Below are 24,852 nucleotides of genomic sequence, written 5' to 3'. Positions count from 1 at the left end.
GTGCTTGTGTTACAGGAAAGGGGTTCGGATCTAGCCCCCGAGAGAGAGGGTTCTTGGATCTCACGCAAGAAAGAATTCAGGGCGGCCAGGCGCGGTGGCTCACGCCTGTAATCCCAGCACTTTGGGAGGCTGAGGTGGGTAGATCACGAGGTCAGGAGTTCAAGACCAGCCTGGCCAATGTGGTGAAACCCTGTCTCTACTAAAAATACAAAAATTAGCCAGGTGTGGTGCCGCACGCCTGTAGTCCCAGCTACTCGGGAGGCAGAGGCATGAGAATGGCATGAACACGGGAGGCAATACTTGCAGTGAGCGGAGACCATGCCACTGCACTCCAGCCTGGGGGACAGAGAGAGTCCATCTCAAAAAAAAAAAAAAAAATTCAGGGTGAGTCGGCAGTGCAAAGCCAAAGCAAGTTTATTACAGAAATAAAATAGTGAAAGAATAGCTACTCCAGAGGCCGGGTGTGGTGGCTCATGCTTATAATCCCAGCACTTTGGAAGGTCGAGGTGGACAGATCACCTGAGGTCAGGAGTTCAAGACCAGCCTGGACAACATGGTGAAACCCTATCTCTACTAAAAATACAAAAATTAGCCAGGCGTGGTGGTGCATGCCTGTAGTCCCAGCTACTCTGATGCTGAGGCAGTAGAACTGCTTCAACTTGGGAGACGGAGGTTGCAGTGAGCCGAGATGGCGCCACTGAAATCCAGCCTGGGAGACAGAATGAGACTCCGTCTCAAAAAAAAAAAAAAAAAAAAAAAAAATTCAGAGTGAGCAAGTTTACTATGAAAGTAAAATAGTGAAAGACTAGCTCCTCCAGAGGCCAGGCACAGTGGCTCGTGCCTATAATCCCAGCACTTTGGGAGCCTGAGGCAGATGGATCACCTGAGGTCAGGAGTTTGAGACAAGCCTGGCCAACACGGTGAAACCCCATATCTACTAAAAATACAAAAATTAGCCAGGTGTGGCGGTGGGCGCCTGTAGTCCCAGCTACTCGGAGGCTGAGGCAGTAGAATCGCTTGAACCTAGGAGACAGAGGTTGCAGTGAGCCGAGATGGCACCACTGTATTCCAGCCTGGGTGACAGAGTGAGACTCCGTCTCCAAAAAATAAATAAATAAGTCAACCAAGAGGTCTCTTTGGCTGGCCCGAAGGACCCCATTCTTTTTCTATTCCAGAGACTATAAGAAGGTGAGAGTCCCATGTTTCTCTAAATTCCTTGCTTCGTGTCACATCATAAAATATAATCTATTGATTGAGATTATTTTAAGTGAAATACAATATGAAATAATTTATTCTAAACTGCTATATTATGAAGCGTCTCATAATTTATTTTTGTTATTGCAAGAAGAGTAAAATGATGCAAACACAAATTTTTTAGTATAATGTCATCTTTAATTTCTTTTAAATATCTGATAATTTTAGGCAAGTACTGAAAATCTCTAAACCTCACCTTCCTCATCTGTGATATGAGGAAGGTTATACTATGAGTAGGAAAGCCCTTTTAATATTAGCCCTAGATCGAGATTACAGCCAGGTAGACAGGTAATGGCATTAATGAACAAGGAGGGCTCACTTTTCTTTGACTTGATTTCCTCGTTTACAGTGCATTTGCTTCCCTTCTTTCATGTGTTGTTTTATTACTCAGTATTTCTAAAATAGTTCAACTGTTTTGGTTATATCGAGTGACTTAATTCTGTTGTTAATTTAAACAGGAGTTTAGGCCTGTTACTGGTTATAATATTGTTGGTGTGATATATTCTCAGAGCTTTTCTACCTGCTTTCTCAGCAATGAGGTAACTTGCTGCAACCACGGCGGGGAGTACAGTACTCATACCTATAGTGGACTATGGGCTATTTATAGAATTTCTGCTCTATATTCGAGTGACCTAGGTAAAACTGAGGCTACAGTTTTCCTATATGTTACCTTTTTCAGGTTTTTTAATTAATAGGACAAACCTAGCTTCATGGAATGAATTGGCTAATATTTCATCTTTGTCCCTGCTGTGAGAAAATTAATGCAATAGATACCCTGAAAATTTGTAGTTTTCATCATAATATCATTTGTTGTTGAAACATTTTTTGGAATGTTTGTGCATCTTCTTTCTTGAACCTGAAGATAGAGATTGTCAGAAATGCTCTTTGTTGATGTGTACCTTGGGAAATTTCACTCTTTAGAAACACCACTTTACAGCAATAAGGAAAATAACGCCCAGTTCATTTGTTGATTGCTGCGATATATACAAGTAGAATAGCAGAAGACAAATTATTTGAGGGGAATTTCGTATTTATTGATAATTCTTTGTCTGTTTTCTTTTTTATAAGGCTATGAAAATTTTAGTAAGTTATATTTTGTCTTTTATAATAACTTTTCTTCATAAACGTATTTTGGGATCTAGTTAATGAAATAGATGACTTATGGAGTTTTTTCAAATTTTTGAACAAATTGCAATCATATATAATTATAGGGTACACAGCATTAATATGGTATGTATACATACAGTGTGGAACAATTAAATCAAGATAACGAACATATTCATCATCATAAGTATTTATCATTTATTTCTCTTGTATAATTGCAACCTGGTATCATTTGACCAACATCTCTGGGGCCCTCAACCCTCAGCCTCTGATGACCACTATTTCACTCTCAGCTTCAATGAATTCAACTTTTTTAGATAAAATGTATGAGTGAGATCATGTAATATTCATCTTTCTATGCCTGGCTTATTTCACTTAGCGTAATGTCCTTCAGGTTCATCCATGTTGTCAAAAACGACTGGATTTCACTCTTTTTTAAGGCTGAAGAGTGTTACATTTTCTTTATCCATTCATCTGTTGATTGACACAGGTTGATTCCATATCTTGGCTATTGTGAATAATGCTGTAATAAACCTGGGAGTGATTATATCGTTTCAGTGTACTGATTTCATGTACTTTAAATAGATACCCAGTATTGGGATAGGTGGATCATGTGGTAGCTTTATTTTAATGTTTTAATTTTAATTTTATATTTTATTTATTTATTTATTTATTTATTTATTTATTTATTTTGAGATGGAGTCTCTCTCTGTCACCCAGACTGGAGTGTAGTGGCGCGATCTTGGCTCACTGCAACCTCCGCTTCCCGGGCTCAAGCAGTTCTTCTGTCTCAGCCTCCCAAGTAGCTGAGACTACAGGTGCTTGCCACCATGCCTGGCTAATTTTCGTATTTTTCAGAGACAGGGTTTCACTATGTTGGCCAGCCTGGTCTAGAACTCCTGACCTCGTGATCCACCTGCCCTGGCCTCCCAAAGTGCTGGGATTACAGGCATGAGCCACCGCACCCGGCCTGTTGTTATTTTTTAATAATTTCAAGTTTTATTTTAGATTCAGGGGTACATGTGCAATATACATGCATATATTGTGTGATGCTGAGGTTTGGAATACAAATAATCCTGCCACCCAAATAAAGAGCACAGTACACAACAGTTAGTTTTTCGACACTTGTTTCCTTCCCTCATGTCTCCTTCTGTTAGACCTGAGTGCCTTTTGTGGCCATCTTTTTGTTCATGAGTACCCAATATTTAGGTCCCACAAGAGAGAGCATGCGGTATTTGTTTTTTTTTTCCTGTGTTTATTCATTAAAGATAATGGTCCAGCTGCATCCATGTTGCTGCAAATGACATGATTTCATTCTTTTTTATGGTTTCATAGTATTCCATTGTGTATATATACCACATTTTCTTTATCCAGTCCACCTTTGATGGGGAACTAGGTTGATTCTATGTCTTTGCTATTGTGAATAGTGCTGTGATGAATATACAAGTGCATATGGCTTTTTGGTAGAATGATTTATTTTCTTTTGGATATATACCCCACAATGGGATTGCTGGGTTGAATGGTATTTCTGTTTAAAGTTCTTTGAGAAATCTCCAAACTGCTTTCCACAGTAGCTGATCTTACTTGCATTCCCACCAATAGTATTTAAACATTCACTTTTTTTTCTTTTTTTTAAGTTATACTTTAAGTTTTAGGGTACATGTGCACAACGTGCAGGTTTTTTACACATGTATACATGTGCCATGTTGGTGTGCTGCACCCATTAACTCATCATTTAACATTGGGTATATCTCCTAATGCTATCCCTCCCCCTCCCCCCACCCCACAACAGGCCCTGGTGTGTGATAAACGTCACTTTTCTCTGCAGCCTCACAAACATCTCTTGTTTTTGCCTTTTTAGTAATAGCCATTCTGACTGCGTGAGATGGTATCTCACTATGATGTTGATTTGCATTTCTCTGATGTTTAGTAATGTCGAGCACTTTTTCATATGTTTCTTGGCCAGTTATATATCTCCTTTTGAAAAGTGTCTGTTTATGTTATTTGCCCACTTTTTAATGGGGTTATTTGTTTTTTGCTTTTGAACTGATTCAGTTCCTTATAGATTATGGATATTAGACCTTTGTCAGATGCACAGTTTGCAAATATTTGCTCCCATTCTATAGGTTGTCTGTTTACTCTGTTAATAGTTTCCTTTGCTGTGCAGAGCCCCTTTGGTTTAACTGGTCCCACTTGTCACTTTTTTCTTTTTGTTGCAATTGATTTTGAGGACTTAAACATAAATTCTTTCCCAAGGCCAATGTCCAAAATGGTGATTCCTAGGTTTTCCTCTAGAATTCTTATAGATTGGGACTTTATATTTAAGTCTTTAATCCATCTTGAGTTAATTTTTGTATGTGGTGAAAGTTAGGGGTCTAGTTTTAATTGTCTGCAAATGACTAGCCAAGTATCATAGTATCATTTATTGAATACGGAATCCTTTCTCCATTGCTTATTTTTGTTGACTGTGTTGAAGATTAGATGGCTGTAGTTATACAGCTTTATTTCTGGATTCTCTATTCTGTTCTGTTGGTCTTTGTGTCTGTTTTTGTGCCAGTACCATCCAATTTTGGTTCCTGTAGCCTTATAGTACAGTTTGAAGTCAGGTAATACAGCGCCTCCAGCTTTTTTTTTTTTTTTTTTTTTTTTTTGCTCAGGAGTCATTCAGTTATTTGGGCTTATTTTTGGTTACATATGAATTTTAGAAAAGTTTTTTTATAATTCTTTGAAAAATAGCATCAGTAATGTGGTAGAAATAGCATTCAATCTGTAGATTGCTTTGGGCAGTAAGTCCATTTTAACTATATTGATCCTTCCAATCAATGAGCATACAATGTTTTTCCATTTGTTTGTGTCATCTATGATTTCTTTCAGCAGTGTTTTATAGATCTCCTTGTATAGATCTTTCACCCCCTTGGTCAGATGTATTATTAGGTATTTTATTTTTCTGTGGCTATTGTAAATAGGACTGCCTTCTTGATTTCACTCTCAGTATGAACATTATTGGTGTTTAGAAATGCTACCAATTTTCATCATTGATTTTTGTATCTTGAAACTTTACTGAAGTCATTTATCAGTTTACAGCAAATCTCTAGGATGCAGCAACAACATTGTTAAGAGGAAAGTTTATAATGCTAAACACCTACCTCAAAAATTAGAAAGATTCCAAATTGCTGGGTGCAGTGGCTCATACCTGTAATTCTAGCACTTTGGGAGGCTGAGGTGGGTGGATTGCCGGAGGTCATGAGTTCGAGACAAGCCTGGCCAACATTCTGAAACCCCATCTCTACAAAAATACAAAAAAATTAGTCAAACATGGTGGCACACTCCTATAGTCTCAGCTACTAGGGAGGCTGAGACAGGAGAATTTATTGAACCCATGAGGCGGAGGTTGCAGTGAGCTGAGATCCTGCCACTGCACTCCAGCCTGAATGACAGAGCAAGACTGTCTCAAAAAAAAGAAAAAAGAAAAAAGAAAAAATCGCAAACTTCACACATTGAGGCAGTAGAAAAACTACATTTGCTGAGGAGTGCTTTACTTCCAACTATGTGGTCAATTTTGGAATAAGTGCAATGGGGTGCTGAGAAGAATGTATATTCTGTTGATTTGGGGTGGAGAGTTCTGTAGATGTCTATTAGGTCTGCTTGCTGCAGAGCTGAGTTCAATTCCTGGATATCTTTTTAAATCTTCTGTCTCATAGATCTGTCTAATATTGACAGTGGGGTGTTAAAGTCTCCCATTATTATTGTGTGGGAGTCTAAGTCTCTTTGTAGGTCTCTAAGGATTTGCTTTATGAATCTGGGTGCTCCTGTATTGGGTGCATATATATTTAGGATGGTTAGCTCTTCTTGTTGAATTGATCCTTTTACCATTATGTAATGGCCTTCTTTGTCTTTTTTGATCTTTGTTGGTTTAAAGTCTGTTTTATCAGAGACTAGGATTGCAACCCCTACTTTATTTTGTTTTCCATTTGCTTGGTAAATCTTCCTCCATCGCTTTATTTTGAGCCTATGTGTATCTCTGCACATGAGATGGGTCTCCTGAATACAGCACACTGATGGGTCTTGACTCTATCCAATCTGCCAGTCTGTGTCTTTTAATTGGGGCATTTAGCCCATTTACATTTAAGGTTAATATTGTTATGTGTGAATTTGATCCTGTTATTATGATGTTAGCTGGTTATTTTGCATTGATGGTCTTTACAATTTGGCATGTTTTTGCAGTGGCTGGTACCGGTTGTTCCTTTCCATGTTTAGTGCTTCCTTCAGGAGTTCTTTTAGGGCAGGCCTGGTGATGACAAAATCTCTCAGCATTTGCTTGTCTGTAAAGGATTTAATTTCTCCTTCACTTATGAAGCTTAGTTTGGCTGGATATGAAATTTGGGTTGAAAATTCTTTTCTTTAAGAATATTGAATATTGGCCCCCACTCTCTTCTGGCTTGTAGGGTTTCTGCCAAGAGATCCACTGCTAGTCTGATGGGCTTCCCTTTGTGGGTAACCCGACCTTTCTCTCTGGCTGCCCTTAGCATTTTTTCCTTCATTTCAACCTTGGTGAATCTGACAATTATGTGTCTTGGGGTTGCTCTTCTTGAGGAGTATCTTTGTGGTATTCTCCGTATTTCCTGAATTTGAATGTTGGCCTGCCTTGCTAGGTTGGGGATGTTCTCCTGGTTAATATCCTGCAGAATGTTTTCCAACTTCGTTCCATTCTCCCCGTCACTTTCAGGTACAGCAGTCAAACGTAGATTTGGTCTTTTCACATAATTCCATATTTCTTGAGGCTTTGTTCGTTTCTTTTTACTCTTTTTTCTCTGAACTTCTCTTCTTGTTTCATTTCATTAATTTGATCTTCAATCACTGATACCCTTTCTTCCACTTGATTGAATCGGCTACTGAAGCTTGTGCATGCGTCACATAGTTCTAGTGCCATGGTTTTCAGCTCCATCTGGTTACTTAAGGTCTTCTCTACACTGTTTATTCTAGTTACCCAATCACCTAATCTTTTGTTCAAGATTTTTAGCTTCCTTGAGATGGGTTGGAACATCCTCCTTTAGCTCAGAGAAGTTTGTTATTACTGACTTTCTGAAGCCTACTTCTGTCAAATTGTCAAAGCAACAATGGTGCTGGGAAAACTGGCTAGCCATATGTAGAAAGCTGGAACTGGATCCCTTCCTTACACCTTACACAAAAATTAATTCAAGATGGATTAAAGATGTAAATGTTAGACCTAAAACCATAAATCCCTAGAAGAAAACCTAGGCAGTACCATTCAGGACATAGGCATGGGCAAGGACTTCATGTCTAAAACACCAAAAGCAATGGCAACAAAAGCCAAAATAGACAAATGGGATCTAATTATACAAAAGAGTTTGTGCATGGGGAAAGAAACTACCATCAGAGTGTACAGGCAACCTACAGAATGGAAGAAAATTTTTGCAGTATACCCATCTGATAAAGGGCTAATATCCAGAATCTACAAAGAACTTAAATTCACAAGAAAGAAAAATCAAACAACCCCATCAAAAAGTGGGCAAAGGATATGAGCAGACACTTTTCTAAACAAGACATTTGTGCAGCCAACAGACACATGAAAAAATGCTCATCATCACTGGTCATCAGAGAAATGCAAGTCAAAAGCACAGTAAGATACCATCTCACACCCGTTAGAATGGCCATCATTAAAAAGTCAGGAAACAACAGGCACTGGAGAGGATGTGGAGAAATAGGAACGCTTTTACACTGTTGGTGGGACTATAAACTAGTTCAACCATTGTGGAAGACAGTGTGGCAATTCCTCAAGGATCTAGAATGAGAAATACCATTTGACCCAGTGATCCCATTACTGGGTATATACCCAAAGGATTATAAATCATGCTAGTATAAAGACACATGCACACGTATGTTTATGACGGCACTATTCACAATAGCAAAGACTTGGAACCCACCCAAATGTCCATCAATGATAGACTGGATTAAGAAAATGTGGCACATATACACCATGGAATACTATGCAGCCACAAGAAAACGACGAGTTCATGTCCTTTGTAGAGACATGGATGAAGCTGGAAACCATCATTCTGAGCAAACTGTCACAAGGACAAAAAACCAAACACCACATGTTCTCACTCGTAGGTGGGAACTGAACAATGAAAACACTTGGAGACAGGATGGGGAACATCACACAGTGGGGCTTGTCATGGGGTTGGGGGATGGGGGAGGGATAGCATTAGGAGAAATACCTAATGTAAATGATGAGTTAATGGGTGCAGCAAGCCAACACAGCACATGTATACATATGTAACAAACCTGCACGTTGTGCATATGCATCCTAGAACTTAAAAGTATAATTTAAAAAAAAAGAAAAACTAGGAAAACTAACCCAAAAGCTAGCAGAAGAAAATAAATTACTAAAATAAGAGCAGAACTGAATGAACTTGAAACTCAAAAATATATGCAAAGAATCAACCAAACCAAAACTTGGTTTTTTGAAAAGATAAACAAGATTGATAGACTACTAGCTAGACTAAGAAAGAAAAAAGGAGAGAATATACAAATAAGCACAATCAAAATCACTAAATGTGGCATTACAACTGATCCCACAGAAATACAAAGGATCCTAAGAGAAGTTTATGAAGACCTGTGCACAAGAACTAGAAAATTTAGAGAATGTGGATAAATTCCTGGAAGCACACAACCTCTCAAGATTGAATCAGGAAGAAATTGAATTCCTGAACAGATCAATATTGATTTCAAAAATTAAATAAGTAATAAAAAACCTACTAACAAAAGCCATGGGCCAAAAGAATTCACAGCCAAATTCTACCAGATATACAAAGAAGAGCTGTTAACAATTATACTGATTGTATTCCAAAAAATCAAGGAGGAAAGACTCCTTCATAACACACTCTTGGAAGCCAGCATCACTGTGATACCAAAAGCTGGAAGAGACACATTGAAAAAAGAAAACTATAGGCCAATATTCCCGATGAACATAGATGTAAAAATCCTTAATAAAATAGTAGAAAACTGAATCCAGTAGCACATCAAAATGCTAATTCACCATGATCAAGTAGGCTTCATTCCTGGGATGCAAGGCTGATTCAACACACACTAATTAATCAATGTGATTCACCGCATATAAGGAATTAAAAACAAAAACTGTGTGATCATCTCAATAGATGTGATAAAAGCCTTCAATAATATCCAACATCCCTTCATGATAAAAAATCTCAACAGAGTCATCAGCAAAGGAACATACCTCAAAATAACAAGAGCCATCTATGACAGCGAACATCATACTGAATGGGCATAAGCTGGAACCATTTTCCTTGAGTACTAGAACAAAACTTGGATGCCCACTCTGACCACTGCTATTCAAAATAGTATGAGAAGTCCTTTTCAGAGCAAGCAGACAAGAGAAAGAAACAAAAGGCATCCAAATAAAAGAAGTCTTACTTCTGTCTTCACTGATGTTATGATTTTATGCTTAGAAAACCCTAGTTTTATTTTCATTTTTTTGAGGAACCTCCATAATGTTTCCTATATCACTGTACTAATTTACCTTCCTACCAGAAGTGTGCAAGGGTTCCCTTTTCTCTGCATCTTCTCCAAAACTTGTTATTGGTCATATTTCCTATAAGTCAATCTAACAGGCATGAGATTATATCTCATTCGGATTTTAATTTGCACTTCCTTTATAATTAATGACTTCGGGCATCAGTCTGTTTTCAGTTCCTAGAAGCCGTTAGGTATTATTTCTTTTTTGCTCTTCCCCAAATCACCAGAAGATAGAAGTGGCCCTTGAAATAGACAAGAAAACACAATTTATGTTTCAGAGATAATCACAGAAAATGTAGTAAATATTATAGTCTATTCTTTTCAAGCTGGGTAAATTGTAGAAGTAACATTTTTTATAAACACCGCTGGGAAAATCTCTAAGCAACTAATCATAGAGTCATTTGAATCATACTGGAAGTCCCGCTTATTCTGAGAGAAGTAATTGCAGTACATATAGGTGCTATCCAAGGATTCCACTCTAGCATGAAGCTTCCTGCAGCTGCCACATACAAATAACACATCCTAGAATGCCAGCCAGGAAGCTTAAGGGGAAGCTTAAGGAAAGCTTGTTCCAAAGCTACGTATTCCATCCCAGAGCCTCTCATTTAGTATAATACTAGAATCTTATAGAAAATCAAATCCATCCAGTAGAATGTTTTATCTTTCATAACAAGAGGATCTGAAATGAGGAAAATATTTCCTCTATGTCTCCATTTTCTGATCTGTAAAAAAGGAGATAATACAGTTGTTGTAACATTTATGAGATAATATATTTAATGCATGTCAGAGCAGACCTTAGGACCTAGTGAGTCTTCAGTAAATCTTAGCTATTATTAATACATTTAATTAGGATTATGTTAATATAGTTATGTATTTCTAATTTCATTAATCATGTTCACCAACTCTTCTTGTATTTGGCAGTAGAGAGTCAGTTTAAAACTCATCATTTTCAAGAGAGCACTTTTCCAAATTATGTTTTATCAATAATATTTCACCTTTCTTTGCAGGATGTTTCCCCAGCTTAATTCAGGAACATTTGACTTTTATTTATATATATATATAATATATATATATACACACGTATGTATATATATGTGCATACATACATATAGATGTATACATATATGCATGTATACATGTATGTATGTATACACATGTTTGTATATGTACTTATATATTACATATATACTTATATATGTATGTGTATATATACACATATATATAGCACAGCATGCTTTTCTCTTTGCAGCTTTGAGCTGCTGGCAAGCTCACTGATAAATTTAATAGTATTAAAATGAAGTGTCACCTCCATTTCTGGGCATCTTGCCTATTCATACTGCCAACAGTGTCCAACAAAGTCATAGAAACTTGACTTTAGATTCAAGCTATGTATTAAAATGAAAATGACTATAATAACTCATTCTAGTTGTGTTCCTTGAATTCTTACTTTTGCACACTAGTATAACAATAATGAGATATTCTACAATTCTTATTTTTAAAAGAGTTTTATTTGTTAATCATGTTACTGCATGTTTGCTGGTGATAGTGATGGGTGAGCCTTTTGAATATTTTCAATCTCCAAATAGGGGATTCTCATAATTGAAAAATAAACAAAATCCTTTAACATATTAATATATATGTAAGAGCAAAATGAATATACTTAAACTATATATAGGCAACTATGGAGTTATTAAACAATAATGATTTAATAATGTTTAATACTATTATTTTTGTTTAATTATGGTTTTTAATCAGTTAATATTTGCGTATATATTTATCAACATCATTGTTCTTTTTTTTGCATCATTAATCTTGCAGGTAGGATGGTTTTCATTTTCTCAAGTGTTGCAGTATGAATACTATTCTATGACCTATATTTCATTGCAGTAATTTTGTTTTTATTTGATTTAATCTACTGTTAGGCTCATCCATTGATTTCTTAATTTTATTTATTCAGATTTTTATTTGTGAATGCTCCATTAGTCAAATTTTGTATAATTTATTGTTCCATGGCAAAATTATCAATTTTGAACATAGTACATATGGTTAGTTTAAAACCTGTGTCTTACAACTATAATACCTGGGATCCCTGAGTGTCTATTTTTATTGCTTATTGTTCCTTTTAATTTGCATTAATCTTGACCAACAGTGGTGCTAATTTTCTCCATAAAATATTTGTTTCTTTGCTGGTAACTTCAGGATACACTAGCTCTATGATACCCATTACTTATGAGGAAACTAAGGAACAGAAAAGTCAAGTAACTTAGAATGTCATTCAGTAAGTGGAAGAGCAGTGGTAGTCTATTTCTCGCCCAGTGAAATGTATTTTCTTCTGTGTGAACTTCCTGTCTACCAAAGTGGGTAACTGCCATTTAAAATGGCCTCAGGTACTTATTTGTCAATCCAAGCAAGTGATACATCTGTGACTCTCATTGCTAACAATTAGACAATGTGGCGTGAGATATTTAATAAATTATAGACAGCAAGAATAGTGGTAATTTTTAACTTCATTAAAAGTCAGTATGCATCACAACTTTGTGCAATATTACTAGGAATTAGAGATTGCAGTATCTTATTTAAAGAACTGTGGGCTTTATCTTTAAAATGAAAATCCCTGCTTATTAAGCCAATGTGCAGGATTTGCCCTTCTAAGCATTAAAATACAAATACTGAGAAAATGTGTGTAAATTATTTTTGTATATACATGTGTGATAAACATTTGAAATCTATCTTGGAAACTATTATAGACCTTATTATCTCCAATTTATATCATGCAAAATTGAGCTCAATGAGTTTAGATAGCTTGCCGTATTCACTCAGCTAGTAGGTGATGGGTTTAAATTCAATCTCTGTTCTGTTTCTCAAGATCCAATCTGTTCATAATCTAATACTTCAGATTTGACAGTTGCAACATTAGATAATTATGTGTGTTTAAATGAGATACTGGAAATCTATGATAATATTTAACATATCTTTTTTGACCAACAAGTGGTAGCCTAGTGAAGTGTATTATGGAGTTTCTTACTAAGTTGATTTTAATAGAGTTTAATTTAGTCGTTGAATTGAACACTTCTTTTTCCCCATACTATAACATTTTGAGACTGTTTTTAATTTAAAGTCTTTTTCTCATAGGGATGTATATAAAATGCAGTTCTACTCATCAACCTCGCCACCCCCAAAGTTTTCCAGACAGAATGACTTTTCCAAATATAACAAGACCATTTATGATGTGCTGCTCCATTTGAGTGGAAAAATGCCACCTGGCATTAATTCAAGTCAATCTTTACCTGTAGATAACCATGAAAAAAGGGTAATTCAACTCCATTTGCAACATTCCTCACTTCTGGACTTTCTCAAGTAAGTGCCTGGATGTGCTCATATAAGCATGTAACTCTGGCTTGGATAGTTAGATAAATGAGCAGATAGATAGACTTTGATATTATTTTTCTTTTTAACCAAATACACACACACACACACACACATATATATGTATGGTAATGTATATATATCTCACACATTTTGAAAAATATATAATGCTTAATAGCCAATAAGCATTTTATGATGTATTGGATTTTTAATCTAAGGCAATCATTCTTATACTTTATCATGCATCAAAATCACGGAGAGGGTCTGCTAAAACAACAGTTTACTGACCCTTACTCATTGAGTTTTTCAAAGTTAATTTTCATTTATAACAAGTTTCAAGGTGATGCTGATATTTCTGATCCATTACCTCATTTTGAAAATCCTGGCCTACAGCAAATATATAAATCCATTTAGCTAAAAAGGGATGAAACCAACAAGCTTTATTTCTCAAACTATTATTAGTATCATCTCAATTTATGGGTACTGTGGACTTTTAGTCTGCATATGTAAAGTCTTTTAATATTAAAATAGTAGGCAGGTGAAAGGAATTTTAAATGGTTGATGCAAAAGAAAGGAAAAATAATTGTCATAATATCTGTGTTCCTCTGTGAAGATTAAATGGCAAGTCGCCAAGAAATGGAAAAACAATGTACATTTACATTCTGAGAAGAGTACCGGTGAATTTACATTGCTTCTTTAGCCTGCGCTTGCAGCATCCATGTACACTGAAACATCCCACATCCATAGGCAGTAATTCATTTAGCATCGAGTTGAACATATTATTACTCCCTCTTCCATGCTCCTATACAATTAAAATGGCATTTGTTACTTGTAATTATTTATGTAATATGGTTAATATATTTTTAGATATATTATTGTGATTTTCTCTTTTGCTTCTTTGTTTATGGAATCTGCTCCATAGTTGCTCAGAGATGTTCATCTGTCCTAGCAGGAATAGAGATGCAGGGCAAGAATACTCTTACAGCAGGAATACAAATTAAAGATTTGACATTCAGTTTTTTATTTCCAAATCAGGATTTTTGAGTCCCTAGTGATACTATGTATTAAAACTTGGACATGTTACTTAAAATATTTTCTTTCAATACTTAGGCTCTCAATATCATGGTAATAAGGCAAGATTGTCTTGGTTCCTTGTGGATTACAAGGTAGCTAGAAGTTTCTAAATCGCTTAAAGTGACTGAATCAAGATCCAGACAGCTTGTCATGGCAGTTTCTGGGTTGGGATGTTAGAGGGACCCCACTGGAGAGGCAGAAGAGTGGCAGTTGTCTGGCCATGATGCCACAATAGGAATGACAAATATATGAGGACTAGGGAGTGTCTGAGTCAGTTACAGGAGACCTCTTGGTCCTTGACGGGTGTAAGGGCAGAGGCAGAAGATCCCCATCTCAGACATCAGCAGCATATGCCCACGTGACACAGACATTTCAGGCCGAGAAGAGGCACAGCAAAAAAAGAACAAGTATCCAGAATTGCAGTAACCGACCTTCATGTACAAATATAGGAGTCCCTCTCCCTATCTCCTGTAAGCCCAGATCCAGCATGGATGATCCTAATTCTGAGAGTTCTTATACAATGTGAGGAACCCTTCTATATAAAATCGCAAATGAAAAATATAAATATTAGATACATGGCTTTAGAAGGTAATCATGAAAGTAAAAAATCCTGAAGTTAAAACGGTATTTATTTGACAATGAGTCTACCTTTTCTCAGGTGCCATCTGGCATGGATAGGCGGGGGTGAAATTTTGACTGTTAATCACAAATAACAGAATTTCTGTAAAGAGATTCTTTGGGTAGAAGACCTAAAGATACATGGAGATGCAATTTTGCATTTTCTCTGTATCCTTCTGCACTCAATCTAGATGGGAGAATGAGAACGGTTATATCAGTTAACGAAATAACACAGCTGTGTGGAATTTTGTAAATGACTTTCAACTCCGCTGACTTATCCCTGAGTCAGTGAATCCCACAAATCTGTGAGCGACTTAAGGGCAGAAACCACATCTCATTCATCTGGAATTTCTAACACCCAGGATCACTGGGGAATGGGGCCGATGTTCATTACATATTTATTTTTTAACATTTTCTTTCACAGATATTTACCTTTTGAATTTGTGTGGTATAAGGAATAAAACATGGAAATTGCATTGCAGGACATTTATATAAGAATGAAGAAAATGCTGTGAAATGTAAAAAGTGGTAAAAGAAAGGGTGAAAAATTTGCATTCCAGGAAGTAGAGTGTAACAAATGAGAGGGTCAAGTTGCAGCAAACAACGTAAATTTTTTTTCTCAGAGTTCTGGATGCTAGAAGTCCAAGATCAAGGTATTGTCAGGGTTGGTTTCTTCCGAGGCTTCTCTAGTTGCTGGCAGATAAACTCTTCTTGCTGTGTCCTCACGTGGTTTTTCCTCTGTGTACCATTTCCCTGGTGTCTTTCTGTGTATTCAAATTTCATCTTCTTATAAAGACACAAGCCAAACTGGATTTGGTACCACTCTAATTACATCATTTTATATTAGTTGCCTTTTTAAAGACCCTAACTCCAAATACAGTCACATTCTGAAGTACTGAAATTTAGGGTTTCAACATATGAACTTTGTGGAGGGGTATAATTTAGACCATGGCAATACCATATGTGTTATATTATGAAACAATATTCTGTAATTGGATGTTACATTTTATAATAAATTTTGTATGGATATATTTGCAGTAATATATTTCTTGTCATTTGTGTCTGGTATGGACTGAATTGTGACCCATCCCAAATTCATATGTTGAAATCCTAACCCCCAATGTGATTTTATTTGGAGATAAGGCCTTTAAGGATGTTATTAAGGTTAAATGTAGGGCCCTAATCCAATAGGGTGGATGTCCTTTAAAGAAGAGGAAGAGATGCCAGATCTCTCTCTCTTCTCTCTCTCTCTCTTTCTTATTATACAGAAAATGTTATGTGAGTACACAGTGGGCAGATGGCCATCTACAAGCCAGGAAAAGAGGCCTCACCTAAAACCAAATTTTTGGCACCTTGATCTCGAACTTCTGGCATCCAGAATGGTGAAAGAATAAATGTGTTGTTTGAGCCACTTATCCTGTGGTATTTTCTTATGGCAGCTTGAGCTTACCAATATCATATCTAACATCCTTTGATACAATTTCACTTGTTTATCATTATTATTTTATGATATAATTAATTTTCACTGAAAATAATAAAATTTTTAAAAATTTGTAATTTGTGTAGTATAAAACTAAAACAGACGCAGAATATCAACATCTTCTGCCGTACATTGTAACTAAGAAGTAGGCCATCAGAAGGATATAAAGCTATTATAACTCTTATTTTTAAATTCCTGACTTTTTAATGATGGCCATTCTAACTGGTGTGAGATGGTATCTCATTGTGGTTTTGATTTGCATTTCTCTGATGGCCAGTGATAATGAGCATTTTTTCATGTGTTTTTTGGCTGCATAAATGTCTTCTTTTGAGAAGTGTCTGTTCATATCCTTCACCCACTTTTTGATGGGGTTGTTTGTTTTTTTCTTGTAAATTTGTTTGAGTTCATTGTAGATTCTGGATATTAGCCCTTTGTCAGATGAGTAGGTTGTGAAAATTTTCTCCCATTTTGTAGGTTGCCTGTTCACTCTGATGGTAGTTTCTTTTGCTGTGCTCTTTAGTTTAATGAGATCCCATTTGTCAATTTTGGCTTTTGTTGCCATTGCTTTTGGTGTTTTAGACATGAAGTCCTTGCCCATGCCTATGTCCTGAATGGTATTGCCTAGGTTTTCTTCTAGGGTTTTTATGGTTTTTAGGTCTAACATGTAAATCTTTAATCCATCCATTGAGTTTTTAAATAAATAGTTAATTCACCAAAATAAATACACTTAGAAAAAGCATCTCACATCTCCTTATATGTAAATTTGGTTCCACTTGTGATTTTCACTTTTATCCTTAAAAATTTTATATCCTGGGCTGTGTGTGGTGAATCACGTGTGTAATCCCAGCACTTTGGGAGGCTGAGGCGAGTGGATCACACAAGGTCAGGAGTTTGAGACCAGCCTGGCCAACATGGTGAAACCCCGTCTCTACTAAAAATGCAGAAAATTAGCTGAGCCCTGTGGTGGGTGCCAGTAATCCCAACTACTCGGGAGGCTGAGGCAGGAGAATCACTTGAACCTGGGAGGCAGAGGTTGCAGTGAGCCAAGATCGCACCACTCTACTCCAACCTGGGCAACAAGAGCAAAACTCCATCTCAAAAAATAAAAAACCTGCACATTGTGCACATGTACCCTAAAACTTAAAGTACAATAAAAAAAATACATGTATTTCGACTCAACTTTGTGTTTCATCTGCTGTGTTTTAAAAATTATAAGAAAACTAGATTAAAGCATGAAACTAAAATTGCCAACAAAAAAAAATAAAAAAAGGAAAAAAGAAAATAAAAAATTAAAGTGCTATATCCTTCTCACTTATGCATGACCACTGTAGTATCTTATTTAATGGAATTGCATCTAAGAATGAAAATATTTCAAAGAAACAATCCAAGAAGTAATCCTGGAAGGGTGCACTGAACTGGGTTGAAGGAACATGGCTTTTGAATCATGCAGATATAGGCTTATATTCCAACTCTTCTGTACTCCTGTGACCTTGCACAAGTTACTTCACCTGTTTTAGCTCTAAGTTCAATATGTAAAATTAAGGGTGATAATTCCATAACTAACTTGGTTGTTAGAAGAATTACATCAGGGAAATAACTAACGGATGCTAGGCTTAATATTGGAGTAGCAGAATAATCTGTACAACAAACCCCCATGATACAAGTTTGCCTATATAACAAACCTGCATATGTACTATTGAACTTAAAATTTAAATAAAAAAAGAATTAGAAATAATATAATGTGAGTCACATGACATATAGTAGATTGTTATTGTTATTGTTGTTAAATGAAATGAATTATGGCCTAAGGCTTTCACATGCTTAGATGTTTCCTTAAACTATTCCAATATAGTAACCACTAGTGACATACTGAAACTGATTCTTGTGATGTCACTATCACTGAAATGGAATATTTATTTTAAAAATCCATTTTATGAGTAATAAATGTCTTGTTGACATAAAAATGTCAGAAAGCCAGTATTTATCAATTGTATCCTCACATTTATTAGATTGAATGGAAACTTTATTTAAATTTTAATAAATTTATAATAGAAAGCACATAGCTTTTAATTTTACCACTTCCTACTTTTGGTCCTCAATAATTGATTCAATAAGGTAAGTGCTCTAATTCAGTAAGTCCAAAACCTGAAAGCATTTTTTTCGGAAAGTTAGTTTTACTCTGAAAATATAATAAATATTAACTGTGAGCAAAAGAAGGAGGCTTACATGCTTTAGTCAATCCTGATTGTATGTATATAATGGAAATCAAACAACTTTGTGACAGCATCATTAAACTCTATGGAACTTGCAATCGTCGTGTTATTCTTGTAGAATTCTTTTTGGCACAGCTCCCAGTAGTGTTGACATTAACATGGGTCATTTGTGTTATGACATTTTATGATGCGAGGATGCAGGTATGGAAGAATAATTTTGACATTAAAGCCACACCATTCAGATTTATTTGCTCTTTATCTGCAAATACGTGCCTATCAGGATATGTTGACTGTGATAAAATGACTTAACATTTAGAAAGTGACAGTATGGTTAATAAAATTGGGTCATTAATTCAAGATATGTGCATATGTTTCATCATGGAAATATATGTATTCAAATGCAAAATAATCATAAATGTTAGCTTCTCCATTTAAATTTGATAATACAGTAGGTAAGAACTTTTGTACACGTGAAATATCTACTCTGCAATCAATGAGCAACTTATGTTTAGGGATTAAGCTAGAATTTTTTAAGAAACAAATTTTTAGAGATTAAGTTTAGCATTTAATAACTAATTGCAGCTAATTATGTTTTGATCCACCCAATGCGAACTTGGAAAAAATATTCAAATAGAAAACCTAGTATGTAAAAGTTTAATCAAATCAATTAGGAAAGTCAGCTCTTTATAAAACTACTGACAAGATGTAAAATCTACTGATAAGACATAAAGGTAAATATTGTCTTATGCACTGATGAAGTTAGGCCTTGAGGTAGATTCAAAATGAAAAGAATAAAACAAGTCTTCATAACAATCTCAGCCTTTAAAATGAAAAAAAAATGCATTTTTCTTGTCCTCAATTTTACCTAGGGTTTACTCTCTGGTGGACACTTTGGAATACTCCAATAAATAACACGTAGGCTCCCTCCTCAAGAAGCTCCCATTTTAATGGTTCCCTGATATTTTCCTCCAGTTCTCAGTAACATTTGATAGAAGTGACCACATACATACTGAAATTCTGTCTTGGCTTTGGGCACAAGAAAATATTCGAGTTTCTTCATATGTCTCTGAGTTGTAAGTTTTGTTTTACTCTAGAGGATTTCAACTTAGTGGAGACATCATCTCATTGCATTTCTACATAGGCTGTAGGTTGGCTAATCTTGCTGAGGAGTGGTGTTACGTAAAATTAGATCTTATTTAAATCTATACCAATTTGACTGTAATGAAGATTCACAGAAGTACTGTGCATGAGGACAGGAATTGTGTGAAAATCAAAAAGAAAGGTTTCTGTTTTATTTCCCAACAAAGGAACTTTATGTAGGCAGTATGATTTCTACTACTAACTTAGACTGACCCAGGGCCATGTCAGACTTAACTCTAGAACAGTGGACACTGCCTCCACCCAAGACCACCCAAGAAGAGTTCCCTTCCTCACTTCTATTTTCTCAGTCATCTGCACCATCTTCAAGGTTTGAGTTTTCAGAATTATCTTAAGCCTCCATTTTCCTTTTTCTTTTTCCAACTTCTCTGTAATCACAAGACTGCAAATTCTGAGGGTATTTCCAGAATTGAGAACTAGATGTAGGATTCTTTCCTATTAAATGTTTATTGGTGAGTGGTGTTCTAGGTTCACTAACTGAGTTAGACCTGAATATCTGAATCTCCATTAGGAAATATTTGCCACAAAGTACTAGATTTCTACACAGTGGCTTTGATGGTGATGGACTTTCATATGAAGAGTTTGGATAAAATTATTTCAATGAATTTTACAATGAAAGAAGTATATATGAAAACATAAATGTGGTAAATTATATGCATATAAATATGTACATACATAGGCTTTAAAATGTATTAAATGATATAAATAAATATTTACTGCTTCAAATATGCTACCTCCAGAATACATAACCAGAGTCTACAATTTTTGGATATTCTCTTTAGAATAAATAGATAATGAATTACCTTACACAAGCTTTCTATTTAGGCATTTGTGGTTATAGGTACTCAATAAACATTGGATGACTAGTGATCTGTTAGAGATTTTATTGTATTCAGACATTTCCAGATATTTTATTCAATTTCATAATATTGTAACAGGAATAAAATAATTACTGCATTGACTACAAATCCAATTCATAAAACTCTTTATGTTTTGTTACCAGGTAGGGATTGATGTAGCTGATTATAGGTCTAAGTAAGTTCTTTCTCATTTATCAAGTTCTCTAAAGAAAACGTCACAGGCACATTTTAGAATTAAGGGAGGTTTTAAAAGTTAACTATATAACTTTTATTTTTTTTTTACTTTTTATTTTAAAATTTTGGGGGTACATAGTATGTGCATGAGATATTTTGATACAGGCATGCAATGCATAATAATCTCATCACGGAAGATAGGGTATTAATCCCCTTATCCTTTGTGTTACAAATAATCTATGTATACTATCATTATTTTAAATGAAAAATTAAATTATTATTGACTAGAGTCACTCTGTTGTGCTATCCAATATTACACTTTATTCATTAATTATAATGATTTTTCATATCCATTAATTATAATGATTTTTCATATCCATTAATTATCCCCACTTCCCCCTCACCCCCTGACTACCCTTCCCAGCCTGTGGTAACTATCCTTCGATTCTCTATCTCCATGTCTTCAATTGTTTGGATTTTTAGATCCCACAAATAATTGAGAACATCTGACCTTGGTCTTTCTGTGCTTGGCTTATTTCACTTAATATAGTTGCCTCCAGGTCAATACATATTCTTGCAATTGACTGAATCTTTTTCTTTTTGATGGCTGAATAGTACTCCATTGTGTATTTGTATGACATTTTCTTTATTCATCTTTTGATGGACCTACGGTGGCTTCCAAATCTTGGCTATTGTGAACAAACCTGCACAAATGTGGGAGTGAAGATATCTCTTCAAAATATTGATTGCTCTGTTTTTAGTTTTCTCAGGAAACTCCAAACTTTTCTCTGGAATGGTTGTACTAATTTACATTACCACCACAGTGTACAAAGCCTCCCTTTTCTCTATATCTTCAGCAGCATTTGTTACTGCCTGTCTTTTGGATAAATGTAATTTTAACTGGGATGAGATGATATCTCTTTATACTTTTGATTTGCATTTATCTGATGATCAATGATGTTAAGTACATTTTCATGTGGCCATTTGCCATTTCTATGTTTTCTTTTGATAAATGCCTATTCAAATATTTTGCCCATTAAAAAATGAAATGAGATAAATAGAAAAATACAAAAATGAAAAAACGAAACAAAAAATGGTGTGAGTTGATTGAAGGTAAAAAAAGAAACAAAATAAAAATAAAAATTTTAAAAAGAAACAAATATTATGCCCATTTTAAAATTGGATTTTTAGATATTTTTCTACAGAGTTGTTTGAGCGCCTTATATATTCTGGTTATTAACCCTTGACAGATGGGTAGTATGCAAACATTTTGTCCCATTATAGGATTTGTCTATTTTCTTTGTTGATTGTTTCCTTTGCTGTGCAGAAGCCATGTATTCATTTATGCTTTAATTGCCTGTTCTTGTGGGCTATTACTCAAGAAATCTTTGCCCAGACCTGTATCATTCAGAGTTTCCTTGAAGTTTTCTTGTAGTAGTTTCATAGTTTGAGGATATAGCTTTAAGCCTTTATTATATTTTGATTTTATTTTTGTATATGGTGGGAGACAGATGTCTAGTTTCATTCTTCTGCATATGGATATGCAGTTTTCCCAGTACCATTTATTGACAATACTGTCCTTCCCCAGTGTATGTTCCTGGCACCTTTGTCGAAAATGAGTTCATTGTAGGCATGTGCATTTGATTTTGGTTTCTGTATTCCGTTCCATTGGTCAATGTGTGCGTTTTTAGACCAGTAACATGCTGTTTTCATTACTATGGCTCTGTAGTATAATTTGAAATCAGGTAAAGTGATTCCTCCAGTTTTGTTCTTGTTGTTTAAGATAGCTTTGGCTATTCTGGGTCTTTTGTGGTTCCACATAAATGTAAGGATTGTGTTTCTCTTTCTGTGTGGGATATCATTTGTATTTTGACAGAAATTGCATTGAATCTGTAAATTGATTTGGGTAGCATAGACATCTTAATAATACTGATAATTCCAATTCATGAACATGGAATAGCTCTCCATTTTTTGGTGTCCTCTTCAACATATTTCATCAGTGATTTATGGTTTTCTTTATAGAGATCTTTTACTTCTTTGGTTAAGTTAATTCCTTGGTACTTAATTTTATTTGTGGCTATTGTAAATGGGACTCCTCTTTTAAAATTTCTTGTTTTAGTTTTTTCACTGTTGACATATAAAAATGCTATTGAATTTTGTATGTTGATATTCTACCCTGCAACTTTACTGAATTTATTTATTATTTCTAATAGGTTTTTTTGTGGAGTCTTTAGGTTTTTCTAAATATAAGATCATATCATTTGCAAACAAGGATAATTTGACCTTTTTATTGTAATTTGTATGCTCATTATTTTTTATCTTGTCTAATTGCTCTAGCTGGGACTTCCTGTACTATGTTCAGTGACAGTGATGAAAGTGGGCATCCTTGTTGTGTTGCAGATTTTACAGGAAAGGCTTTTAGTTTTTCCCCATTCAGTACGATACTAGCTGTGGGTCTGTCATGTATGGATTTTATTCTTTTGAGGTATATTCCTTCTATATCCAGTTTTTTGAGAGTATTTTATCTTAAAATGATGTTAAATTTTATCAAATACTTTTTCACTATTGGTTGAAATTATCATATGATTTTTGTCCTTTATTCTGTTGATGATGTGTTCTACTTGATTGATTGTATTATGTACATTGCATACATTAAACCATTCTTGCCTCACGGGGATAAATCTCACCTGGTCATGATTAATGATCTTTTTACTGTATTGCTGAATTTGGTTTGCTAATATTTTGTTGAGGATTTCTGCATCAATATTCATCAGGGATATTGGACTGTAGCATTCCTTTTTTATATTTCTTTGGTTTTGGTATTAGGGTAATAGTGGCCTCATATAATGATTTTGGAAGCATTCCCTCCTCCTCTATTTTATAAAATAGTTTGAGTAGGGTTGGTATTAGTTCTTCTTTAAATATTTGGTAGAATTCAGCAGTAAAGCCATTTGGTCCTGGGCTTTTCTTTATTGGGTGACTCTTTCTTACGGTTGTGAGCTTGTTATTTGTTATCGGTCTGTTCAGGTTTTGGATTTCTTCCTGTTACAGTCTTGGTCAGTTGTATGTGTCTAGGACTTTGTTCATTTCTTCTAGATTTTCCAATTTATTGGTCATAGTAGCTACTTGTGATCATTTGAATTTCTGCAGTATCAGTTGTAATGCCTTCCTTATTACCTCTGATTTTATTTATTGTATCTTCTTCCTTTTTATCTTAGTCTGGCTAAAGATTTGTCAACTTTGTTTATCTTGTCAAAAAAGCAGCCTTTGTTTTATTGATTTATTTATTTCAATTTCATGTATTTCTGCTCTGATGTTGATCATTTCTTTCCTTCTATTACTTTGGGATTTCGCTTGCTCTTGCTTTTCTCCTTCCTTAAGATGGAACAGTAGGTTGTTAGTGTGAAGATTTTCTTCTTTTTGAAGTATGTACTTACAGCTATAAACTACCCTCTTAGTACTGCTTGTGGTATATTTGATAGGTTTTGATGTGTTGTGTTTCCAATATCATTTATCTCAAGAATTTTTTCAATTTCCTTAATTTATTCATTGAACCACTGGTCATTCAGGAGCACATTTTTAAGCTTTCGCATATTTGTATAGTTTCCAAATACCTCTTCTTATTAATTTCTTGTTTTATTCCATTTTAGTTAGAAGATCCTTGATATAATTTTAAATTTTGAATGTTTTAAGACTTGTTTTGTGACCTAACATATGGTCTGTCCTTCAGAATGATCCATGTGCTGAGGAAAACAATAGGTATTCCATAGCCATTAGATGAAAACTTTTGGAAATATCTATTAGATCCATTAGTTCTATAGTGCAGATGAAGTCTGATGTTTCTTCATTTTCTGTTTGGAATATCTGTCAAATGCTGAAAGTGGGGTTGAACTCTCCAGCTATTATTATCTATTGGCCTATCTCACTCTTTACTTCTAATATTTGCTTTATATATCTGGGTGTTACAGTGTTTAGTGCAAATATATCTACAATT

General features: G+C 35.0%; 1 protein-coding gene across 1 annotated transcript in view; it reads left to right on the top strand.

The window, feature by feature from the left end:
• Positions 1-1,114: 1,114 nt before the first annotated feature.
• Positions 1,115-24,852, top strand: part of LOC115833628 (cilia- and flagella-associated protein 47-like) — a gene marked incomplete at its 5' end in the record, with an annotated part of 57,028 nt that continues 33,290 nt past the window's right edge. The window contains 2 exon segments of the mRNA XM_030808335.1: positions 1,115-1,188; positions 13,048-13,272. Of these exon segments, the coding sequence (XP_030664195.1) occupies positions 1,115-1,188; positions 13,048-13,272 (299 nt within the window).

Source organism: Nomascus leucogenys, unplaced genomic scaffold (genome assembly GCF_006542625.1).
Source record: "Nomascus leucogenys isolate Asia unplaced genomic scaffold, Asia_NLE_v1 Super-Scaffold_361, whole genome shotgun sequence".
Classification (NCBI taxonomy): Eukaryota; Metazoa; Chordata; class Mammalia; order Primates; family Hylobatidae; genus Nomascus; species Nomascus leucogenys.
This window is presented reverse-complemented; position numbering and strand designations above follow the sequence as displayed.